Source organism: Aythya ferina (genome assembly GCF_964211825.1).
Source record: "Aythya ferina genome assembly, chromosome: 20".
NCBI classification, from domain to species: domain Eukaryota; kingdom Metazoa; phylum Chordata; class Aves; order Anseriformes; family Anatidae; genus Aythya; species Aythya ferina.
The window spans coordinates 8,149,348-8,171,386 of record NC_140318.1 but is presented as its reverse complement, the minus strand read 5'-3'; the positions used below and the strand labels follow the sequence as shown (position 1 = coordinate 8,171,386).

General features: G+C 55.3%; 1 protein-coding gene across 3 annotated transcripts in view; it reads right to left on the bottom strand.

The window, feature by feature from the left end:
- ASTN2 (astrotactin 2) overlaps positions 1–22,039 on the bottom strand; it is a 315,865-nt gene that overhangs the window by 156,459 nt on the left and 137,367 nt on the right. For all 3 annotated transcript variants that reach the window (XM_084494620.1, XM_084494621.1, XM_084494622.1), the window contains 3 exons: positions 20,245–20,329; positions 20,020–20,094; positions 19,779–19,916 (listed from right to left, as the gene is read on the bottom strand). In XM_084494620.1, the coding sequence (XP_084350746.1) occupies positions 19,779–19,916; positions 20,020–20,094; positions 20,245–20,329 (298 nt within the window). The remainder of the gene's footprint in view (positions 1–19,778; positions 19,917–20,019; positions 20,095–20,244; positions 20,330–22,039) is intronic.

Below are 22,039 nucleotides of genomic sequence, written 5' to 3'. Positions count from 1 at the left end.
GAGGATGCTGGGGAGGGCCCGAGCACCTGGTCACCTTCCCCAGCTCTTTGCCTTTCAAAATAATTAGTGATCAGCAGTCCAGGACTTCAGCTCGCTGCTTGTTCCCCATCCCCGAGCCACTCCTGGTGCTTCATTCCTCGCCCTTGGGTGCAGGTCTGGCACCCACAGCTCTGCTCTTGCAGTGGCATCGTGTGCACCTGCCTGCAAAATGTCACCATGCCTGGGCATCCCGAGCCTCTGCAGGGTGACTGGTGCCTCCAGCAGCACTTTGCAACTGCAAGCCTGCAAATCCCAGCCTGGGGCTGCCTGTAGCTCAGCTCCGAATGTTTGCTTAAGCACAAATGCATTGCTGTTTTCTTTTCCTTCCTTTCTACAGCCTTCCAGGGTACTTTGGGGTAAGTTCTGGGATCTAACGGGCTCTTCTGGATCTGAGTTTGCAGCAATTTGTGAGGGTCAGTAGGGAAAGCTGGGCTTTGCAGGGAAACAGGAGAAGGAGCCCATCCATTCACCTGCAGGCAGGCACCGGGACGAGCCCACATCCCAGCCCCAGCCACCCTCGTTACACAGCGATTGTGGGCTATTTCCAAGGTACCTATAAAGTGCTTAGATGCAGTGGTGAAAAGCACTTTAGAAATGCCAATAGAATTAGATTAGATAAATAGGAAACGGCCAGGGCTGCGGCAGCAGACGGTTATGCCCTGATTTTTCGCAGTTGCTGAGCACCTGCTGCTCCCATCGATCTGCTGCGAGGAGACGGGGCCGAGTCCTGGGAAAGCGGGTGCTGGCGACTGCAGGCAGTGCAGCAGCCACGGCTCTCCTGCCACAGCCAGGGCAATGCCAGGCTCTGCGAGAAGGCTTCCTACCCAGCTGACCCCCCAAAAAACACACCATGATCTCCTTTCCCCGATCTCTCTGCATCCCAGGCTCCACCAGACCCCTCCAGCTCCTTGTGCTGCACACCAGGGATCGGCCGCGGTGTGCCCCCGAGGAGCCAAGCCCCCAGCTGCATTAACCAAACACCACTCACCTGGGGCACTTCCTAGGGGTGCCTCTGTGCGTCCCTATCTGTGCACAGCTCCTGCTATAGGTGGTGCCTTCTGTCAGCAACACCCGGTGATTTCCACAAAGCCAGGTGAAGGTCCTCAGACAGAGGAACGGAGGCACAACGGAGTTATTTGGAGCTCATTTCCCGAAGCAGCCTTTGAAGTTAGAATCCAATTAATTTTCTACCTGGGGAGAGATTTGCATAGGGATTCTCCATCCATATGGATGGATTTTTTTTTTTTTCCAAAAGGCCTCAGCTCTTATCCAAGACACCCAATGTGGTCCATGTTTCCCAAGGTGCCCAGCATCCATTAGCAGTCCCTGGGAGCACAGCTGGGTTTGCCACAAGGGCAGCACACACGGGGAAGCTGGCTGGGCACCAAACCCTTCCGAGGACTGCTCCTCCCTGGCTCTGGTCCCTGGGGCACCCCGATCTGCTGCCGCCTTTGGTAGGGACCCTTCCCACCCTGCCCGGCGATGAGAGCACTGCTTTACCTCCCTGAGCAGGAGCTTTGAAAAGGCTTTCTGCTGTCTTACCTCCCTGAATGGGCTCAGCCCAGGATCAGAGATGCTACAGCCCAGGATCAGAGATGCTACCACTGGCGTGGATGGGCATCCGTGGCTGGGGGAGCACCAAAACCACCCCGTGCAGCAGCCACAGCCCCGTTAGGTCACTGTGGCTTATCCAGATGCTGCCCACACACTGCCAGAAGGGGTTGCCTTTTTTTCCCCTTCCCCACGAAGATGCCACACGCCCCGTGCCCCTCCTGCCACCCCTGCAGCTCTGCCAGCACGGCCCCAGCGCTGAACAGCCCCCACACGCTGGCCTGGGCCTGCGAGCTCTTTGGGGCAGGAGCTTTGTTCAGCCCCCTGCATGGGATAACTCTGCTCATTCATCAGTTTTGAACCTGTGCTGCTTCGCAGCCTGATGAACACCCTGGCAGAGATGGTGAAAGAAGCAAACCACAGACCCGGGGAGCCTGCGGTGCGGTGCCTGCACACCTCTCATCCAGGGAACGGCTGCACAACATGGCCTCCAGCCTTCTGAGGAGGACAGCGAGCTCCAAACATGCACTAAGCCCCCAGATGCAAATGTTTTACCACCAAACCACACGAACCAGCAGGGAGCAGGCAGCCCTGGCCACCACCTGCAATGAGCTGACCCGCGGGCGTCCTCCTGGCTCTGCAGCCCCAGGGGAGTTGCTGCACATTTTTAGCCTCGCCTGCAGCCATATCACAGAGCGAATGCTGCCAAGCTGTGTCCAGGGCCAGGTGCATTCAGGAAAAAAAAACAAAAAAAAACAAAAAAAAAAAAGGAAGATAATCAGCACTTTAAAAAAAAAAAAAAAGACAAAAAATCTGGCACTGAACTCTGTTGCATCCATTTTTGTTCCTGCTGAACCAAATTGGCTGCCATCAAAGCAAATGGCAGATGAAGAAAACATTGACTTTCTGCTTGGGTCAATAAACAAGATAAATTGAGCAGGGAGTTGGAAACGGGAACATCATCATTTACCTGGGGAAGGGAGAGGGTTAAAGGCAGAGAGGCCGGAGCTGTGCACTAGCCCATATCTCCGGTGAGGACCAGCTGTCCCCGTTCCCCTGGGAGCTCAGCGCTGGGAGGTCAGCAAATCTTGGGGCTGGGGCTCTGCTGCATCACTCAGTCCTTAAAACAGAGCACCCCAGACCCAAATCCTGGGATCGGACCATGGGGGATCCCAGCCATGTGATGGAGCATCTGCTGGTGCCAGAGGCACTGCCATGGGGCCAGGCAGGCGCCTGCAGCGCTGCCCAAGGACAGGATAACGCAGCACCGAGCTCACACACAAACACACCCTGATGCCGAAGTTAACTTGGAGCTCCTCTGGACTCACTCAGGTACCGAGCACCTGCAGACATCCTGCTGTTTTCTGTAAATCCTCATGTTGTTGCATTATTAAGCAGGGCGTAAAGGATGCACGCATTTATTAAAGGCAGAACGGAGCGTGCCCGTTGGCAGATTCTTCGACGGGATCAATTATTGGCACCGAGCGCCCCACATCAAACGTGCCTGGGAGAGCTGTGCTCCAGCAGGGGCGCACCAAGGGCTGAACCCGCGGGTCAGCGATGGGAGCTGAGGGCAGAGGTGTGTGGGGTGGGAGCATCCCCCCCTCGGAGCCGTCCTGCCCTGGTCCATCACCTTCATTCCAGCTGCCCGTCGGACCCGGGTGCTCAGTCTGAACCACAATTCGCACAAGATGCTGATGTGTGGGATGTGGGCATCACTGCTCCTGCCCGATCGGATCTGTCAGAGCAGGGGAAGCTCGCTGGGGAATCCATGCTCCGGCTGCACATCCAGCAACAGGAGACTGAGCTCAGGAGAAGAGGAGAGGGGAAAGAAAAGAAAGGAAAAGAAAAGAAAGGAAAACCAAAGCCCTGGTGCACTGCAGGACCACCTTCTTCCCCCCGCTCGTTGCATTCCACTTTTGTTTTAGTGCCTATTTGAACAAAAGAGACAAAACGGAAAGGTTTCCATGCTAATTAATCCAAGGTCTGCTCCCAGGGAGCCGAGGGGATGGGATGGGGCTGTGCAGAATACAATTTGCTTCCTTCAAGAGGTGTGAGAGACAGCAATGTAAAACCCAGCGCCGTGGAGGCAGCAGCGGGAAGGTGCTCGGTACAAAACAGGCATTTGTACAGCACAAAACACGAGCCCGCGTCGGCGGGGTGAATACAAAGGAGGTTACAAGAGCTCTGAGCAGCGAGGCCTCGGCGCTGGATGCTGAGCAGCCACCAGCACAGACACACAGCCACGGCAAGGGACGGATCCGGCAGCACCGCTGGGGAAATGCCAGGAGCTGGGCGGTGGAGAGAAACCTCCCGGGAGGGGACGATCGCTGCTGTTCCCTGATAGAGTGGGGAAATGCTCAGCACCAGCATCCCCGCAGGTGATGGGATCCAGGAGTCCATCGGGCTCGGTCCCTGCACATCGCAGGAGGGCTGCTGCCCCGCGGGGGCTCACAGGGCACATGGGGTGCTTGGGGGCACACAGGGGGCCAGCCCTGGCACGGGGCGCTGCTTTGGGCATGGCAATGCCCTGGCTCGTTTCACACACTGAGTGAGGCTGAGCTGAAGCCTCCCAAACAAACAGACCGAGACGTACATGACAAAGTTGGATTTTTCAGCCACTAAGCAGCATCAGAAGAAACCTCTGGAGTGGCTGCGAGCGTGACCCTTCGAAAAGGGGTCAACCGAGAGCTTTTTGGACACAGCGCTCACCAGAAAGACAAACCTGGGGATTTACGAGTGCGAAAACAGGCTGATGTTTGTTTTTTTACACCATTCTACCTAAACAGACCTCTGCACACATATTTGCCAAAGGGAAGACCGGACTGAACTTGGTCTCCAATTTTTTGTCTCGTTGGAAGGAGCACTGCAAGGCTGAGCCGACCGCCAGCCGTCAGCCTGAGGGCAAAGAATTTGTCCCCATCCGCATCACAAGAGCCTCCCTCCCCAAGTTCGACTTCAGCAACATTCACTGCTACCTCTCCACCACCCAAGTCCGGTTTAAGAAATGAAGATGACCTTAAACCTCCTAAGGGGCTGCTCTGCCAGAGGAACGAGGAGGGAACGCTACCCAGAAATAAAGCATGGACCAGGAGCTGGATTTACTGCAGCCCCTGCTGCTGAACTGCTGCACGACCGCGGGCGACTCACGAGCTGTGTCGGTGCTCCAGACTCCTCATCTGTAACACGGGGACAACACCAGCCACCTACCTCCCACGGAGCCGCGCAGTTAATTAATGCTGCTTTGAGCTGTGAAGATGAAAAGCGGCACGTAACTGCAAAACAGTGTTTTATTATGATTATGAATGGAGCTTCCACTCGTTCCATTAGAGTGAACCTTACAGCAGTGCTACTGTAGATACCGCGAATTGCTCCTGGCGGCTGCACGACTGCTGGCACTCACAGGGTTTTGATTGTAGACTTGCACGTAAGAGCTTTGAACAAGTCAGGGGGAAAAAGAAGAAAGCGAGGTAGTGGGGAGAACAAACAAACAGAGATTCCACCACATCTTGTGCTTAGCACCCAGCGAGCACACGCCCACCCGCCCGGAGGCTGGAACAACAACAACAAAAAGCCCGCAGACAAAAGCATCTCACCTCCTGCTCTCGGCTCTGCTTTGCATGCACGGGCTGCCACAGCCCTGTGCGTGTCACGTCGGGACAGATTGTACAGCAAGGGCACTCGAACAGCAAATTGGAATCTCACGGCCGCTTTAGGAAGTGCTTCACTGCTTCGTCTCGACTCGACAGGTGAGACAACTGCGGCACAAGGCGCTGAAGCCGCCTGCTCGTGGGCGTGTGGTGAGCTGTGGGCACAACGAGGCGCCCGAAGAGCCCACGCCACAACCTGTCCAGGCTCAGCCAAACCCCTGTGTACCCCTTGTTTGTGCCTGTCCTGAAAAGCCCCTGGCTCTGCAGCCAGCATCCTGCCCTGCGGGGATGCTCCCCAGCACCAGTACCCAACACCAGTACCCACAACTGGTACCCAGCACCAGTACCCAACACCGGTACCCAACACCGTGCCAGATGCACGCAGGCACAGTCCCCCTCCTGCCACGAGTGTTTTGGGGTTTGTGACACCAGAACACAGCAAACAAACACTTAGTTCCTGACTCAAACCCTTCAGGCAAGTCCCCTTTTTGTGGCTGTTTCCTGCAGGGAAGCCAGTAGCATTTCCTTTGCTCCACCCTGTGCTTTTTTAGCCCGTCTCTCCAAGGCAGAAAGCCCTCCTTCCCTGCACATGCAGCACCTGGCATGGGTTTCCTGACCCTGCAGTTGGCCTTTCAGTGCCCTGGCACTGCGGGCAGAGCAGCACGCAGCTCTCAATCACACCTGCACTGCTGGCACCTCCACCGTGCCCAGCTGAAGGACGCGGTGCCTGCGGTACACAGCGGCAGCGCTGCTCCCGACGGCTCCCTCCCATGTTTAATTCAGAGGCTAGTTTAGTTAATCTATTTTTTAATAATTCATCCCTTCCATCTTAATTTTGGTAGTTGTTGAAAATCCCTAATAAAACATTTAAGGGCTCTTTTACTGAAGCAATGGCATGATTTACTTGATGGAAGCCGGTCTTTGATGTCCTGCCTTAATTCCCTCCCTCCTGCCGTGCCTCGATCCTGTTTATCGCCGTGCTGGAGGTAAGAGGTTCTTGTTGAGTTTTGTAGCGCTCCGACGCTTGGTCAGCGTTAATAATTCAGCCTGGACAAACCGTGTAGAGCACAGGAGCCTCCTCCTTTTATCCGTGGCTGCCTCCGTCCCCGCAGCTCGCGGCACCGGCGCTGGGAGCAGGCAGGGCATCCCGGCCGACGCACGTCAGAAGCGTGAGCAAAATACCACAGGTGCCAACTACATTGTTCAAAGAATATACACCCTTTTATAGCACTTATATTTCATTCTCTACTGCCGGAATGGAGAAACATGCTGGGTTTTTGCATCCGTAATTGGGGAAGAGCAGATGGTAGAAGCACAGTTGGAAGTAATACGGCCATTAAAATAATCTATACGGCTCGTAACTCTCCAACACGTGAGGAGAAGTGGAGCCTGCCTTCGCCAGCACGCTTCGCCTGGCCCTTCACCAGGCTGGGATGGGGGTGGGAGTGTTTTTTGTGGTTTGGGGGATATCTGGGTGTCTGGGTGGCTCTGATGGCTGTGGCCATTCCCCTCTCCCAGGCTGTCGGTCACCTCACTGCTCAAGAGCTTCTCTGCAGGGTCAGGCCCAGAGAAGTGTCCAGAAAAGCCCCAAGTGCAAGCAGCTATGTGGAAACCAATGTTCTTGCTCTACATGTCCTAAGCTGTGGTTTCAGAAACCTCTGTGCCCTCCAGAAGTCCCAGCCACCAGGTTATTTGGCAGCTCTTGCTGGGTGGGGGCTTATTTCTGGGCATGGTGATTGCTCCACATTGGTTTGTTTTCCTTCACAGACACACCATAGAAAAGTTCCTATCTTAACGATTCAGCATAGAGAAATGTATGAAATCTCAGAGGAGCAGAGTGGAAAATGCAATCCTTTCCTACACAGACCCAGCGGCCAACATCCCCGTCCTGATTTACAGAGTGAGGAAGCAAAGTGAATCGCTGCAGGAGCCGTTCCCTGGCAGGGAACCCAAGCCCCCCAGATCTCCACGAACACCTCCCCAGGCCAATGCAATGATTTTCCCAGCCAGAAAGCTCTTCGTTCAGCTTAAAATCTTCCCTGCAATCATGCAAGCGCCTCCCCAGATCCTTACCCTCTGCCCTGAACACACTGGAGCCAGCAGGACATTACCTTGACAGCTGGCTTTGCTTTATGGAGCTGTAAATACATTTTTTAATAGGCTGGCGGCAAGAAAGATGTGTTTCAGACTCGACAACATCCCAAATTAACTGAGATTCATTTCAAAAAGGGTGAAGGGGGAGAGGAAGGGGGAACACGAGCCTGAAACCCGCAGAATATAAAGCCTTGAAAGAACTGCCAGACAGCCCCTGCACAGCTGCCTCCTGGCCCTGGGAAAGGGAAAAAAAAACCCTCCAGCAACATCAGGCTGGAGTGGACAACACCGAGGAGGTTGCTGTGGGCCATGCTCATGCTCAGAAAGGCTTTTTTGTTTTAATTACGCTTTTTCTGGGAAGAACACAGCCTCTGCTGGTGCCCAGCTCTCCCCTGCCCCATTTCTGCCCTGAGGCAGCCCGGGTCGGGGTCCTGCTGCTTCCCGGGAGCACCCCCAGATTTTAGGGGACCAAGAGCCTCCAGAAGGGGTGGCTGAGCCCTGCACGTCCCCCTGGCCCCAGGAGCAGGGGGCAAGCACCAGCACTGGGGGGGGGGGGGGGGGGGCCTGCAATAAAAGGTTTGCTGCCTCCACTCTGGTGGCATCTCCTCCTCCTCCTCTTCCTCCTCCTCCTCCTTCTTTCTCCTCCTCCTTCTCCTCCTCCTCTTCCTCCTCCTCCTCATCTTCACCTTCTCCTCCTCCTCCTATTCTTCTCCTTCTTCTTCTCCTCCTCCTCCGTGTGCTGGAGCATTAAGCCTGACGTGCCTTCGTTAGCCCCAGCACTGCTCTCTGACGCCTAATTTGACTAACCCTTTAGTGACTAATTTAATTACCCCGGCCCACAAACTGACAGACAGCTGTTAAAAATGGTTATTGCATTATTAATACGCTCCAGTAATTTCCCATTAAAACTATACTGTTAATAATTTTTTCCCTGTATTTCTTCCCTCTTAATTAGTCTATTTAAAACTTTGAAGGAATATTCTCTTTATGGTAAATGGGAGCGTCGAGCAAATTACATTTTTGATTGAATACTTCTGTGATAGGCCAGCAAATAAGACCGTTGAGTTGTTAATTATTGTCAGAGTTTCACACGATGCCTGCTAATGAGGCAGTCAATCTTCTCTGCCATTCCTGGAATATTAATGGAAGCCTTTGGTATTGATTTTGTCACCGGGGGGAACCAGGAAATCCTCTCCTCCAGGTGCTGGGGGGCGGGAGGGGGCTGCCTGGTGCCGGATGGGGTCGTGGAGGGGACCGGAGACCTTTGGGATGGGCTGAGCCAGCGGGGGCGTGAGGCAGGGTTGAGCTCAGGAAGATGTTGGGTGCTGGCCTGGCTTGCACCCCCAAAGGGTGAGCCAGCATGTTCCCACTGGGCATGATGCCCTGGAGGAACGATGGACGAGCCTCCCCAAAAGCTGGCAATTGCTCCCAAACCACTGCTCAGTTGGGTCAAAATCCCACAACAAGAATTCAGAGCAGCCAAGTGACAGCGAGAGGCAGGGACTGGGAAGCTGCTCAGTGGGGTGCACCCATCAAAAAGGAAAGGGAGCAGCCCTTGCCAGCACAGGAGCATTTCTACGGGGTATGTGGGGCTGTGCTGGGCAGCACGGCATGGCACTGAGCTTACCCCAGGCAGCTGAAGCACAGTGACCAGAGACATTTCCCTGCCACCCCAGAGGTTTGCATGGCACGGTCACACCTAGCACACAGAGTGAGTGGCAGCTGTGCAGGTGCCCCATTTGTGGGATCAGCAAAAAATAAAAAATAAAAAAAATGATTGTGGACCAAAGGAAACCAATTTCAAAATCCAGATGGGCCTAAATGGATTTTGATTTCAGCTCCAGGCAGCGGCGGCGGACACAGAGCTGGATTTGTCAGGACTGTATGGCACCAAGTCAGAGCAGAAACGTGGCTCTCCTAAATAGGTCACACGGCATTTTGTGCTCGGTTTTATTTCTGCAGACGTGCTCTGAGTCTCTGGGATTGTGCCCAGGACGGGCACAATCAATGTGCTCACACACAGCCCCCAGCCCGGCCCAGCTGCCTCCACACTGCCCGAGCATCCCCAGCCCCTCTCCCACCAGGGAAAGCCAGGGGAGATGAGATAAACCTTGCAAAGGTCACCAAATCCTGGTGACAGCCGGCGATGTGCCGGCACACACCAGATGGCCCAGCTGCCATGGAGAGGCCAGAGCCTGGGGACATCCCTAGAGCGATCTGCTGCAGCTACCTCACACAGCACAACCCACGCCATCCCCCCAAATTCAGTGGGGCTGATATAGGGCTGCCCTATGTCTGCAGGTACATCGAGATGTCATCGAGAGAGGGACAGGCAGGGGACATCATCTGTGCAGCAGGGTGTAGGATGAGTGCTGCTGCTCCCCGGGCACCCGGTGTCCCCCCCGCTGCCACCCCAGCTGTCCCCGAGCCCATCTGATGCCCGCTTTTGCTTTACGAGCAAGCCAGGCGCTGGTTTTACTGCAATGAAGTTTTTCAGGCTCAGGCTAAAAGCTGTATTTTTTTCTTTTCTTAAACTAGGCTTCAGTAAATGAGGAGGTTTCAGCTTATAATTAATTGCCTCTGCTGCAGCATACCCTGGGTGTACCGGGAAGGGGGGAGCCTGGAACCCCCTGGGCTCCAAAGGAGAGGCCTTGAAAAGCGCTTGGGTCAGTGCAGCCGTTCCTGACTCTCCTCCTTTTACATTGGTATTAGTTGTATGAGTTGTGTTTGGGCACAAACTCTGCCTTTCTCCCCCAAATCCCACACCATCACAGTGGTCTGGCACCAAGACAAAGTCCTTCGTCCAGGAGATTGGGACCCGATGGAAGCCCACGACCAGCTCCTGGGTAAAACACCCCCACGAACGCTGGGGGCAGGCAGGGAGCAGAACCCCACAAGTTTTTTTTCCCCAAAGAACAGCCAGAGGGAAGGCTCCTGGGCACGTGGGATAAATGGGGGCTGGGGTCAGGAGCCTTGGCACAGGTTAACTTCATTGCTTTCCGTGGGGTTTTCAGGGCATCCCTCCGGGGAGCTGGCACAGAGGAGCGGCCCTGCAGCGTGTGCTCAGGTGCACGAGCCCTAGCAGATGCCAGGGCCCGTTACGCACAGCCCCTGCCTGCTACAGATGGCTGTAAGCAACGTGTTCACCCCTCAGACTCCATAGGTCAGGGAGCCCTTTGTTAAACCACCCACCGTGTTTTAATTAACCCGTTATCAACTACCCAGCTACAGCCCAAAGCTGCTTCCAAACTCACAGCAACTCCAGGTCAGAGCCGCTGTCCTCAGCTCTGGCCCATCTGTGTTTGATACTCACTGATTAAAAAAAAAGAAAAAAAAAGAGAAAATGTGGACTGAACTGAATAAAGAGACTTCTCACTGCAAAAGCTCAGAGCATATTTACACAGTATCCTGCCTTAATTCTCAGCTTCTTCATTTATGTCATTTTAAGCCCTCCACAGTCACAGGGAAGTATTAGCTGGTGTTTAATTGTGTGCTCCTGGGTTCAGCACGACTCCCTGCGAGCTGCCACGGGGAGAGAGCCTCCATCCACGGGGTGAGTGGGTGGCACAGGAGGGATTAGCAGGGACTTGGGCAGGCAGTGACAGGGACATCCCGTGGCACAGCCCTGAGCTGGGGGGGAGCTCTGCCTGCAAACACAGCCAAGTCTCAGGGAAGTGAAGGGCCACATACGTAAGGCACGTAGGACACCAGCGCTGAGCACTCTCCGACACGCACCAAGGGCACAGAGCAGCGGTGCCACGGCAGCCCCCGCGTGCCCTGGCTGCGTGACACTTGGGACAAATCCCCAGGTGAGACACCAGGACCTGCCGTGTCCCCCAGCCTCACCCGATCCCAGAACTGCCCGCAGTCCCCTGCAAAGCCAGCTCGGTGCCTCTGCTTTAAGCCTCTTGTGGAGGAGAAATGCACAGGGTGCTGTGACGGCACCGCCGGGTCCATCCGCACCCGCGCCCCTCCGTCCCTGCTGCCACTCCAGCCAGCTCAGCTCGGGGCCGTGGCTGCACCCTCCATGCTGTGACAAAAGGCACTGGGTTCAGCCAGCAGCACCTCCTTAAATCAAAAGCACTGGAGGAAATGTCTGGAGCTGCATTGATTAGTGCTCAGGAATTCTTCAGGCAGTGAAAGCAGGGCAATTCCCAAGATGGGATTATTTTTTTGCAAAGCTTCACCTCATTTTCTACATATTTTTTTTTCCCCTCCTGCTCACTCCCCAGCCTTCCTTCCAGTCCTCGCCAGCTTTGCAGCACTCTTTGATTTCGCCTCTCAAAACAATACTCTACTTAATGCACTCCACCGTGGCACCCGGGAAACCACCGCCGCCCACCAGACCCCCGGGCTTTACACGCGTAGCAGCAAGAAGATGTTTAGAGAGCTTTTCCTTTTCACTCCACAGCCAGCAGGCAGACTTAGGGAGACCAGAGAAGCTGCCAGCCACTTATCAGCATCTACATCAGAAAAGGAGAGGTCAAGTGCGTAGCAAATAAAGAGATGAAAAGGGGCAACGATGCGAAACCTGGACACGGCAGAGGCGAAGAGCAGAGGATTTGCAGCTGCGGCGCGGCACGGCTGCGGTCCCACCAGGCAGCTGCAGCAAAGCACGGGAAGGTCAAGGGCTTTCTGTGCCCATGGGCAACGCTGGACACTGTACTGACATGGTCTGCACAGCTTTTTGGTCCTTACACCTGGAAAGTGCCGTGCCGTGGGTACCCTGAGAGAGGTGGGGGTGATAAAACCACCCCAAGAGCCGGGTGAGGTCCTGGAGCGGAGCAAAGCCCCTGGGGCAGCAGCTGTGGGACAGGGCACCCAGCCCAGCAGGGTCGATGGAAACCTGGCTCTGGCTGCTGAGGAGTGGAGCCAGTGCTAATTAACTGCATTTGTCTTCAGAGAGCGGGGCCACCCCGGTTTACTGGCTGCAGCTGCAGCTGCCCCGTGGTTGAAGCCAGACCAGGGTTTTCCCCACACGTTCCTGGTGAGCACGATATTCCTCCAAAGCCACATCAGCCTCCCCCATTCCTTCCACAAACAAACAAAACCCCATAAAATAAACCTAGGGGTTAATTTTCTCCAAGAGTCCCTTCCAAACCTGCAGGAATGTTGTCCTTTTGGAAATGCCCTTAGAGGAGAAGGACGAACCTGCCCGGCTCGTGTCCACCTCTGCTCCCGCTGTCCCCGCTGAGGCCGTTTCTCATCCTCCCAGCAGCTCCGAAGCCCGTCGCAGGTCCCTGGCACGCTCCCAGGAACATTTCAGCTCTGATGGATTTTATTAGTTTTGTCCTCTGAATGAAGTGATCCAACAGCAGTCACGGGAGATAAAAACCAGAGAGGAGGAGCGGAAACGGACCACACTGGGCAACTTGGCGGCGTTTGAAATCTCATCAGAACCGGCTGGAGGATGGTGCCGGCTCTCTCCGCTGAATTGCATTTAAAAATAGCTAAAGAGGAGTTATTAATGTTTTCCCAAGGTCACGACCCCGCACAGGACTGTAGCTCCCAGTCACACAGCTAAGGGAGAGGCGTGCAGCCATGTGGGAGCAGGGACACCGTCACCCCCCGCTTCAATGCATTTAAAGATGGGGCTGCTCACGGCAGGGAGAGGGCACTGGCTCAGAGCATCCTTCCCCAGACACATGGGGAGTTCTGGCTGTCCCTGTCCTGCTGCTGCCACCACCCTCGTTTCTCAGCTGCCCCTCTCCTTCCCCACCAACGCAGTGCTGCATGCTCATGGCTTGGGATGGGGGAAGGCAACGTGGGGCGGCTGGGCTGGGAACAGGAGTCAAAGCTGACTCCTAAGCCTTTGCTTTTGCAGGAGCTCAAGCACCTGCACCACCAGCCAGCCCTGCCCCACTCCTGCTGGGCTGCTGTGGTGTCCATCCCCATCACCCGGCACTCTCCAAAAGCACCACGTCCCTGCCAGGAGTGGCCGTGCGCTGACCTCCATCCATTCTGCCTGGCAAATCCCTCGCATCTCCCATCCCCAAACACTGCTGTGGTTTTTAAATCACGTGCAATTGCCCCCTAAAAAAAAAAAAAAAGAGCCCTCTTTTTTGCTTGCATACTTGCTCAGCAGCCCAGGCACACCAGTCCCCAGCCACTTTCTGACACCTCCCCAGGCTGCCTGGGGCTGACACCAGCCCCTCCTTGTGAAAACCCCGTCAGGCTGTGCAGCTCGTTCCTCTCATTTCAAATGAAATAACGAGGCTCGGCACACATGGTGTGGAGGAGCAGAAGAACAGGAGGAGCAGGGCAGGGTTTCCCAGCCCACGCTGGATGCGGCGTGCCCAGGAGGTGCCAGCCCGGTGCCTCTCCTGCCGGGCTGCCCGGAGCCCTGCCCAGGCAGTGGCTGGTCACAAAGTCGCAGGTAATAAACTGAGATGGGGAAAAAGACATAATTAGGGGAAAATAGTGCAGACAGGCTGAATAAACAGAGAGGCCATGGGGCCATGGTGCCTTTGAACAGGCGGCTGCAAAGCCCACTCCAGCCAGTGTTTAACAAGAAGCAAAGGCAGAGACATAAAACCAGACAACACCATCAAACAGGGATGGGGGAGCTCCTTCCACTGAAAGAAACCTCAATGCCTCGTTTTGCTTCCTTGCAGCTCCTTACGTGCACGCATCAGCCCCTGCCTGCCCCTCCAAACCCCTTTCTGCTCATTACTTGTCTGGGTGCCGGCAGGATCCTGCTCAAGAGCTGAGTGGGGCTGGCAGCAGGTGGTTTGGTGGACGGACAGACGGACACACACGACAGCAAGAGAAGCTCTGGCATAACGAGAAGCTGCAGAGCTCGGTGCCAAATCGTGCTCTGCGCTGGGAGATCCCAGCTACATTAAAGGGAACCGTTCTGGGTGTGAGACAGCATGTGTGTATTTGGCGGGTGTTGGGGTTTTTTTAATTGTCTCAATAAATACATAAACAAAATCTGTTTGTGCATTTGTTTGCTTTTCCCTCCTGGGCTCCATGGCACCGCTGATGAGAGGAACAGCAATCACTCAGCTGCACAACTTGTGGCTGCTCCCCGCGATGGATTTGCCTACCAGCTAGTCCAAATTTACATCACTGCCCCTAGGAGGTTTGATCATTTTCGGTGTAGTTTTATAGCCCAGCATGAAGAGCTCAAGAATTTAGCAGGATCACACACAGAACTGGAACAGAGAGAGGGAAATTCAGCAGCACTGTACCAGGGATTATAAAAAAGCCCACAAGGAGGGAGGCTGAGATGTCTCTGCACCCTCTCAGTGTGACAGAGGTGCTGGTGAACACGGCTTTCAGTTCTGACCTAACGGAGACAGACACTCCCTCGGTGATTCCAGATTGAGTTTAGTTTATTTTTTATTTTTTTCCCCCTTTCCTGCCTGCCCCTCATTTCCCTATCACACCACTCCTTTGACTCCTCTCTCCTTCTGCTGCTCCCAGCCATCGGCGGCTGCCACAAGGTTACGTCCCCGTTTAGTCATCCCTTAGCCAAATGAGACATCGCTGACTCCTCCAATCTGCTCTCATAAATCAAACCAGGAGGCCAGGACCAGGAAAAATCCCACAAGCAGCCTGATGCAGAGTTAACGCACGCGTGGCAGAGGCTGGCAGCTGCCTCTCTGCACCACATCCATCCTTCCCCCGTGGAGGACGAGGCCAGGGGCTGCCTTTATCCCTGTGTTACGCACCAGAAGTTGTTCCTCCACTGGTTTTCGTGAGCTGACGGCGTGCTGGGGTGATAAGGGACCCAGCCCAGAGCTGCAGGGACGTTATCTCCGGGGATGCCGGTGTCTCTGTGATGGGCACTGTAATGGATTGTCGTCCCTCCAGAAATGAGTAAGTTGTGCTTGGTGATGCAATGATCAATTTGCTCCACCACGTTAAGCTGTCCATTCATCACAGGCACCTGCTGTCAGCTGCAGCGTTGGTGCCCACGGCTGCTGCTTCCAGCAGGACAAAAGCCTGGAGGGCAGCAACGCGGGGTCGCTGCTCCTGCTCAGAGACAGCCCCAAAAAGGGCTTCCCTTGCATGACTGCACCCCAGGGCTGTGCTGCAGATGGAGGGACCATGGAGACAGAACAAAAAAGTGCACCAGGAGTGGGTCCAAGAGAAACCCTTTTGCGCAGAATCGGTGGTGCTCGAGGTGGGCAAGAAACCCTCCTTGTGCTGGAGCAGGGTGCCCAGTAAAACCCTCCCGAGGCTCAGCGGTGCTCCCCTGCAGCAGCACCCCTTTGTCTGTGCTCCTGCGGGAGAGGCACGAAGCCCAGGTGCAGAGCAGATGAGCCCTGCTGATGCTGTGGCAAAGCTGCTTCCCCTCTCCTGGCCCAGATTTTTCTTTTCTTCTCTTTTTTGCTTTCCACCACCCCCGGCGGGGCAGGGAGCCTCACACCGCGGTGCTTGGCACCAACTCGCAAAGCACCTGAATCATTGCAAAAGCAGTGCCACTCGGTGTTTCTGGCAGAGCCCCTGCAAGGCAGGGGCAGTGGATTTGTCACAGGGGCAAAAAGGATTTGTCCTGGGGCTGAGCCAGGAACGGCCAGGCGCAGGGGGAGCGAAAGCTCCTGGCCTCGGCACGGGCTGGTCCCTGCTCCACGGGGTGCGTGTGCTCAGAGCAGGGAAAGGTGGCTCGTGTGCAGTGTGTGAAGCACTGAGAGAGCTGAAAATGAAATAGTAATAACAACAATAATAAAAAATCTTGCTGATTGTACTTTGGCAAAGAATTCAGAGAGCAAAGGGGCTCACTTGGGAGCAAAACGAAGATGAATTGACAGAGAGTTCAAGAGAATTCATTCTGCCACTGAACACTTGTCTCTCCATCAGGACATCTCAAAGGCTTGTCAAGCGAAGGCAAGGCTTTTATTTGTTTCTATGGTTGCCATAACGATGGAGCTATATGTCATGTCAGGCAGCAGCTGAGGCTCGCTCCTCTGATTTATAGCCACTCACAAGAAATTACAAACTTTTCCGCCGAGCTGGGGACACAGCGGGGCTGCAGGGCGCTGGGCAGGGGGTGCCGGCCCGTACCCATCCCCACAGTGATAGGAGGGCCCCCAGCATGTCCTAGTGCTGCTCTCTGCCCCCGGGGGATGTCCCCAGAGGCAGTGCCACCACCAAGGGTGCCCTTGTCACCCAGTGCTGGGGTGCTGGGTGCTCGCAGCAGTGGGAGCAGGGCCATGGGTCCTCCCTGCTGCTGTCCCTAATGAGCTGCTGATGGGGTGAGCAGCCTGCTCTGAGCAGAACAGTGATGCCCTGTCCCACAGGACAAGTGATATGTCCCAAAGGACCATAAAGCGAAGGCCACGTGTCCAGGGAAGGTCAGCAGAAGGATTAAACACCTGAGAGTAATCTGTTAACATCAGTACAGGCTGCTGTGCTCATCACCGAGCTACTGGAGGGAGAGAGGGATGGGAGAGAGGGGTGGGAGCCATGGGGAGAGGGAAACAAAGGGGGGGCTTTAAAACAAGCGAGACAAGGTGAGATGCTTCTGGACCTGGCAGCTGGAGCATCCAGCCCAGCACAAGCCAGAGGCCAGCACAGGGAGAGCCTCCAGTGCTGGCCACCCTCAAAGGTGTCACCGACAGCGTGGTGCCACCGGTACCGGGCTGTCACTGCTGGCCTGGCTCCCAGGAGCTAAGACGTATGACCGATGTGATCACTGTGCAGAGGATCATGCTCTGGAGTTGCAGAGGGGACACTTAAAACAGTTACTGCTAAATTATGCACAGGAGCTTCCCCAGCTCTGAGGGAAACCTTTCGCTCAGTTTAGGATGCGTGGCCCTAACACCCCCACCGCCAAGTTCTGCAGGATGAGCCCGGTCCCCGCTCCCCTCTGGGGGTGTGCAGAGCACAGGCAGCGTTCCCAGCGGGGTGTCTGCACCCCCACCTTGGGATCCTACCTGCAGGGCTGGCTGCAGCTGTGGGAGGAAGCTGGAGAAGGCTCTGGCAGCGAAGCACGTGGAGAGCAACATCCCCGCGAGCTGCAGCAGGGAGTCAGCATTGCTCCAGAGAGCTGCTGAGTGGCAGAGCCCCACCTGGCCTTTCTGCAGTCTCGAGCATCTTCATAAAACCACAAGGCTACGTTTGAACCTTTAACCCTCCAAGTTGTAAAGACTTCATCACTTGTTTTCTCCAAACCAGGCTTTCTGCAATTTCCCTCCATTAAACTCTTCAAGACGAGTGACCCCAGAGCCAAAAGGTGCCAGACTAATGAAAGGTCTGGAGGAATTCAGCACGGCTGTTATTAAAGGCACAGAAGAAATACAGGACTGAATTACCAGCACGGCATTACGGGACAGCAACCAGGACACCAGGCGCTGGGACGCAGCGTGTTGCAGCTGCTGTCGGGTGCTGCGGATCTGACCCTGGGCACGGGGACAGGGCTGGATCAGAGCTAAAGCACCGCAAGCAGGAGCTGCAGGAACAGAGGGACAGCAGTGCCACCGTGCTCCCAGTGAGCAGGGTCCTCTGAGGGCACAGGGGTGGCTTTTGGATACAGGTACAGTGGGTAGTATGCATTCACCTCCAAAATCAGGTCTGACATTACCAGTCATCACTGGGACATCTGGACCACCAAACGGCTGCGTTGCTGCTCCCTCGGCTTGCTGCCAAGGTACCTCTCCATCCAAAGCTCCCCAAAACCTCAGCACAGAGACAGGGCAAGGCGATGCTTGTGAGCACCCAACACCGCAATGTCCCTGCGTGTGGATTGCCTCAGCACTGAGCACAACTTTTTGGCACCAGCTCGGGAGGCACCAGCTCCACGTCCACCCATCACAGGGTGCTCGGGACCCTGCGCCAGCCGCCTGATCCCGGTTTGAGAAGTGTTTAGGTTCTAATGCAGAAATAATAGATCAGTTTTTGGTTTTCACTGTATCTGTGAAACCTCCCATAATTCAACATCAAATATTTATTATTACGTTTATTAAAGTTTTAATAATTTAGCATCTCCTGCATGTACGATACAAGCACTGTGAACTTGCCTCCCTTATTCCACTTGGGTCACTCCAATATTTATATCTGGAATTCTCAGTTCGGGTTTCGTTTAGGAGGAGAGCAGGCAACAGCCTCCATGCCAGAAGCTCCCTGCCCTGGCATTCCTCCATCCCGAGGCTCCTCCTCGAGGATCGGTGCCCAGAGACAATCACGGCACCGGGGCAGAAAGCTTCCCAACCTCTGCTTCTGCTTTCTAACGAGGATGTTAGGGAGCAAGAGACAGCGGTGGTTTGGCTTGGAAAATGTTGGCATGCAACAAGGCGACCCTTCTCCTCAACCAAAAACCAGTCATCTTCTGCAGACAAGAACTACCTTTCCCAGCAGAGCCAAATTGTGACAGATATATACCATCAGGCTCCCTTTACAGAAGAGAAAACGAGCACCAAACATCAACAAACACACCCCTGGAAGCGAGGACCGTTTGGATGCCAGTCCTGGCTCTGCCGCAGGTTTTGGAGGTTCCTGCTCCAACTGCAGCCCTGCCAACACCCCTGATGGAGCAGAAACAAGGAAGCCACTGTCCCGTTGCTCTTGGGAAACGGAAGGCAAGATAGGCTGGGGAAATAAGGAGCCTGCTGGTGCCCATGAAGGTGATTCACACCACAGACAAAATGTCAGGAAATTGTGTCTGAGGTGAACAGGAGAAGGCAGCAAGCAGGGAGGCAGGGAGGGCTCCCACAGTCTCCCTGGCACCCAAAGAACACATGCTCAATCTTGATTTAACGGGGGAGAGGCGATGCACACCAAATGCCTTAGGAATCAAACAGTCAAACCCTTGCAAACCAGGCAGAGGCAGACAACCACTTTGCCTGGACTCCTTTTCCAAGCCCCCCGCTTTGCCCACCCTCAGCCCCCTCTCCCAGCCCCTCCTTCCCCTGGGGCAATTCTCCTCCCGCAACATCCCGAGGTCACGCTGCTGAATTAGACATCAGAGGAGGTCTGGCTGAGGCACGAGCTAGCCAAAATGATGAGTTAGAAAAACATTCGGGCATTTGCTGAACTCCAGGAAGGATAAAAAAATCCCCTAATTGCGCACTAATTGGACAAGCAGCACGGCCTTTCACCAGGTCTGACCTTGGCCCCTCGGGAGCCCCGGAGCAGGCTGTAGGGCTGGGCTGATGTGGCACACAGACGAGATTCTGCACGAGGATGGCACTTCCATACCTGCGAGTGCCCTGATTACAGCTGTGCAATCACACGTTAGATTGAAGCCACTGGAAAATTGCCTTGCCACGGGTTCATACCAATCTACCTGCCTGCATCAGAGTTATACGCACACACCTGGCCTAGACCCATCAGGACCAAAAAAAAAAAAAAGAAATGCTGCAGAGTTATCACGTCGGATTTCTTATTGGAAGAAAATTAATCAAACTTATCATCGCAGAAATTACTGCATCCTCAGGAACAATTTAAAGAGCAGTCTAGTCACTCAAGCATGAGCAGAGCGAGAAATCTGCTTCCTACCTGACATCTGCTGGATCTTCTGTCACCAGCACATCTGTCTTGCAGCTGGCGAGAGGATTGATGGAAAGCTCCACGGGGGGAACCACGAAGCTCTTACTGACCGGCAGCCACAGGCCTTGTCCCAGGCTATAGGTGGACCTGGAGGGAGGACAAACGTGTCAGATGGGAAAAAGGGGTAGGAGGTGGACTTCTACCACAGGAGGTCCAGCAGCTGGAGGAGACCAGCAGTCGTTTGACCCACCTGAGTATCTTCTCCGGTGCCTGCTCTCCTGTGACCAGGTCGTATCCCCTCTCCAGCGTTGTGTAGGGCCACGGCCTGCGAGACCAAGAGAGAAGCTGCGTCACGCCGCCAGCAAGGCCAGACCAGCAGCACCCGTCAGGTGCCGGGTCCTTGGGGATGGTGGCAGCCAGGGGGGAGCAGAGCTGGCCCCGGCACCCCCCAGGGAGGAGCTCGGCCCCCACTCACCCCTCGCTGTGTCCCCAGTCACTGCGCACACACAGGTGCCGATGGACGGGGTCTGGGGCGTAGCCTTCGTGGCAGCTGCACTCCCCTAAAAGAGAGCAGGGAAAGGTGAGACGTCTTTGTGCGAGGGGCCGGTCGGAAAGCACAGCGTCGGCCGCTCCTCCCCTGCTGCTCAGCCCTGCTCGTCACAGGCAGTCCAGGTGCCTGCAGTGGATTTGGAGCTCTTTGGAGCCTTCTGAAACCTCCCGGTGAGGAAGCTGGGAAGAAACCTGAAGTTTTTCTGAAGGGGCTATGCGAGATGTAAGGATGCAAAACGTCTGGCCTCAGCCCGTGCTCCTGTGCACCCCCGCAGCTCCCCAGATTTGGCCGAACTCTGCCCGATGGCCTCCGAGGACAGCTCTGCCTGCAGAGAAACTCCACGAGGACGTGGCTGCTCCCGTCCTGGCCTGCAGCAGACGGGCTGCCCTCCGTCCTCAGCGTGGTGCCAGCCTCACCCCCTGCAGCCAGCCTTTGCCGTGCCCCTGCCCAAACCTTAACGAGGTCTCACCCCGCTGCGCCTTCCTCCTGCACCCTGCTACACCCCGCTGAGAGCAGGAGCAGGGATCCCACCCCAATCGATTCTGTGTTTGGTAGAGAGGCGTAACCCGGAGCAAGAAGCAGCGAAATAAGCAGAGGAATTGGATTTGCACGTGGAGTTTTCTCCTACAAGCGCCCGTCGATAATTTCCCCCTCCCCACTTGCCCCCATCACGCTTTTCCTCGTTGCAGCGGGCTGCTCTTTAAGCAGTGGTGCAGAGCCAGGAGGAGAAGGGGGGCACAGAGCCACTGCTGCCGGGAGGCAGGGAGAGGAGAGCCCCCGGAGCCGGCACTGCTGCAGCCTGGCCGGTACCTGCGTGCTCCTCGGGCCCCTGGGTGAGCTCCACGTGTCTCGCAGGGATTACAGCAAGGAGCTTTCTTGTTGGGAAGGAACAAAACGGGGGTGCAGCCTGTGAGGTTTTTGGTTTTCGTTTTTTTGATGAGAGCTGTCTGGAAAGGGGGAGGAAGGGAAACGGAAAGGGGGGGGGGGAAAGAAAGAGCTAATGGCATGCTAAAATGCAACGGCACCTTCATGAAATATTCACCGCTTTAAACACGTCTAATATTAAAGATTAAATGTCCTGGGATTTGTCCTAGCGACTTCGAAGCACTGATTTATGATCTGTCAAAAGCTGCTAACCTCATGATTCATAACGGGAGAGGCAGGAGCATTACTCCTCCAAAGGGAAGGAGTCGAGTGAGCTCCTGCTCCAGCTCAGCCTGCCTGGCCTGGGGCTGGGGCGGTTTCACGGCAAGGACTGCGCGTCCTAATGGTCCCTCCAGTTAAAAAAAGGGGAAGTTATTTTTTCCTTGGGTGCTTAGTACGCAAGTTTCCCCAGCCAGGCGGCGGCTCATTAATTCCTGGCGCTCATTACATAACAAATATCAGCTCTGCAAACCAGAGGCACCTCAAAGTGCTTGCAAAGCAGAGCTGGGAGGCTTGGGGGCACCGGCTCACTCCCAGCGCCTGCCATGGAAATGAGAGCAAATCGGGGGGGAAAAAAAACACCTACAGAGGCTGGCATCAAACAGCCCCACCACCTCCTTCTGGCTGCAGTGTTTGTTGTGTCCACCCGTTTGTTTCCTGTGTGGGAGGAAGAACTCCATCACCCCACGGAAATATCGATTTTATCGACCCCATCCTAGAGCTCCAGCAGCTGCAGCTGGCGCTGGAGGCCTTCCCAGGAGGTTTAGGGGAGGTTTGGGTGAGCGGGAGCACCCTG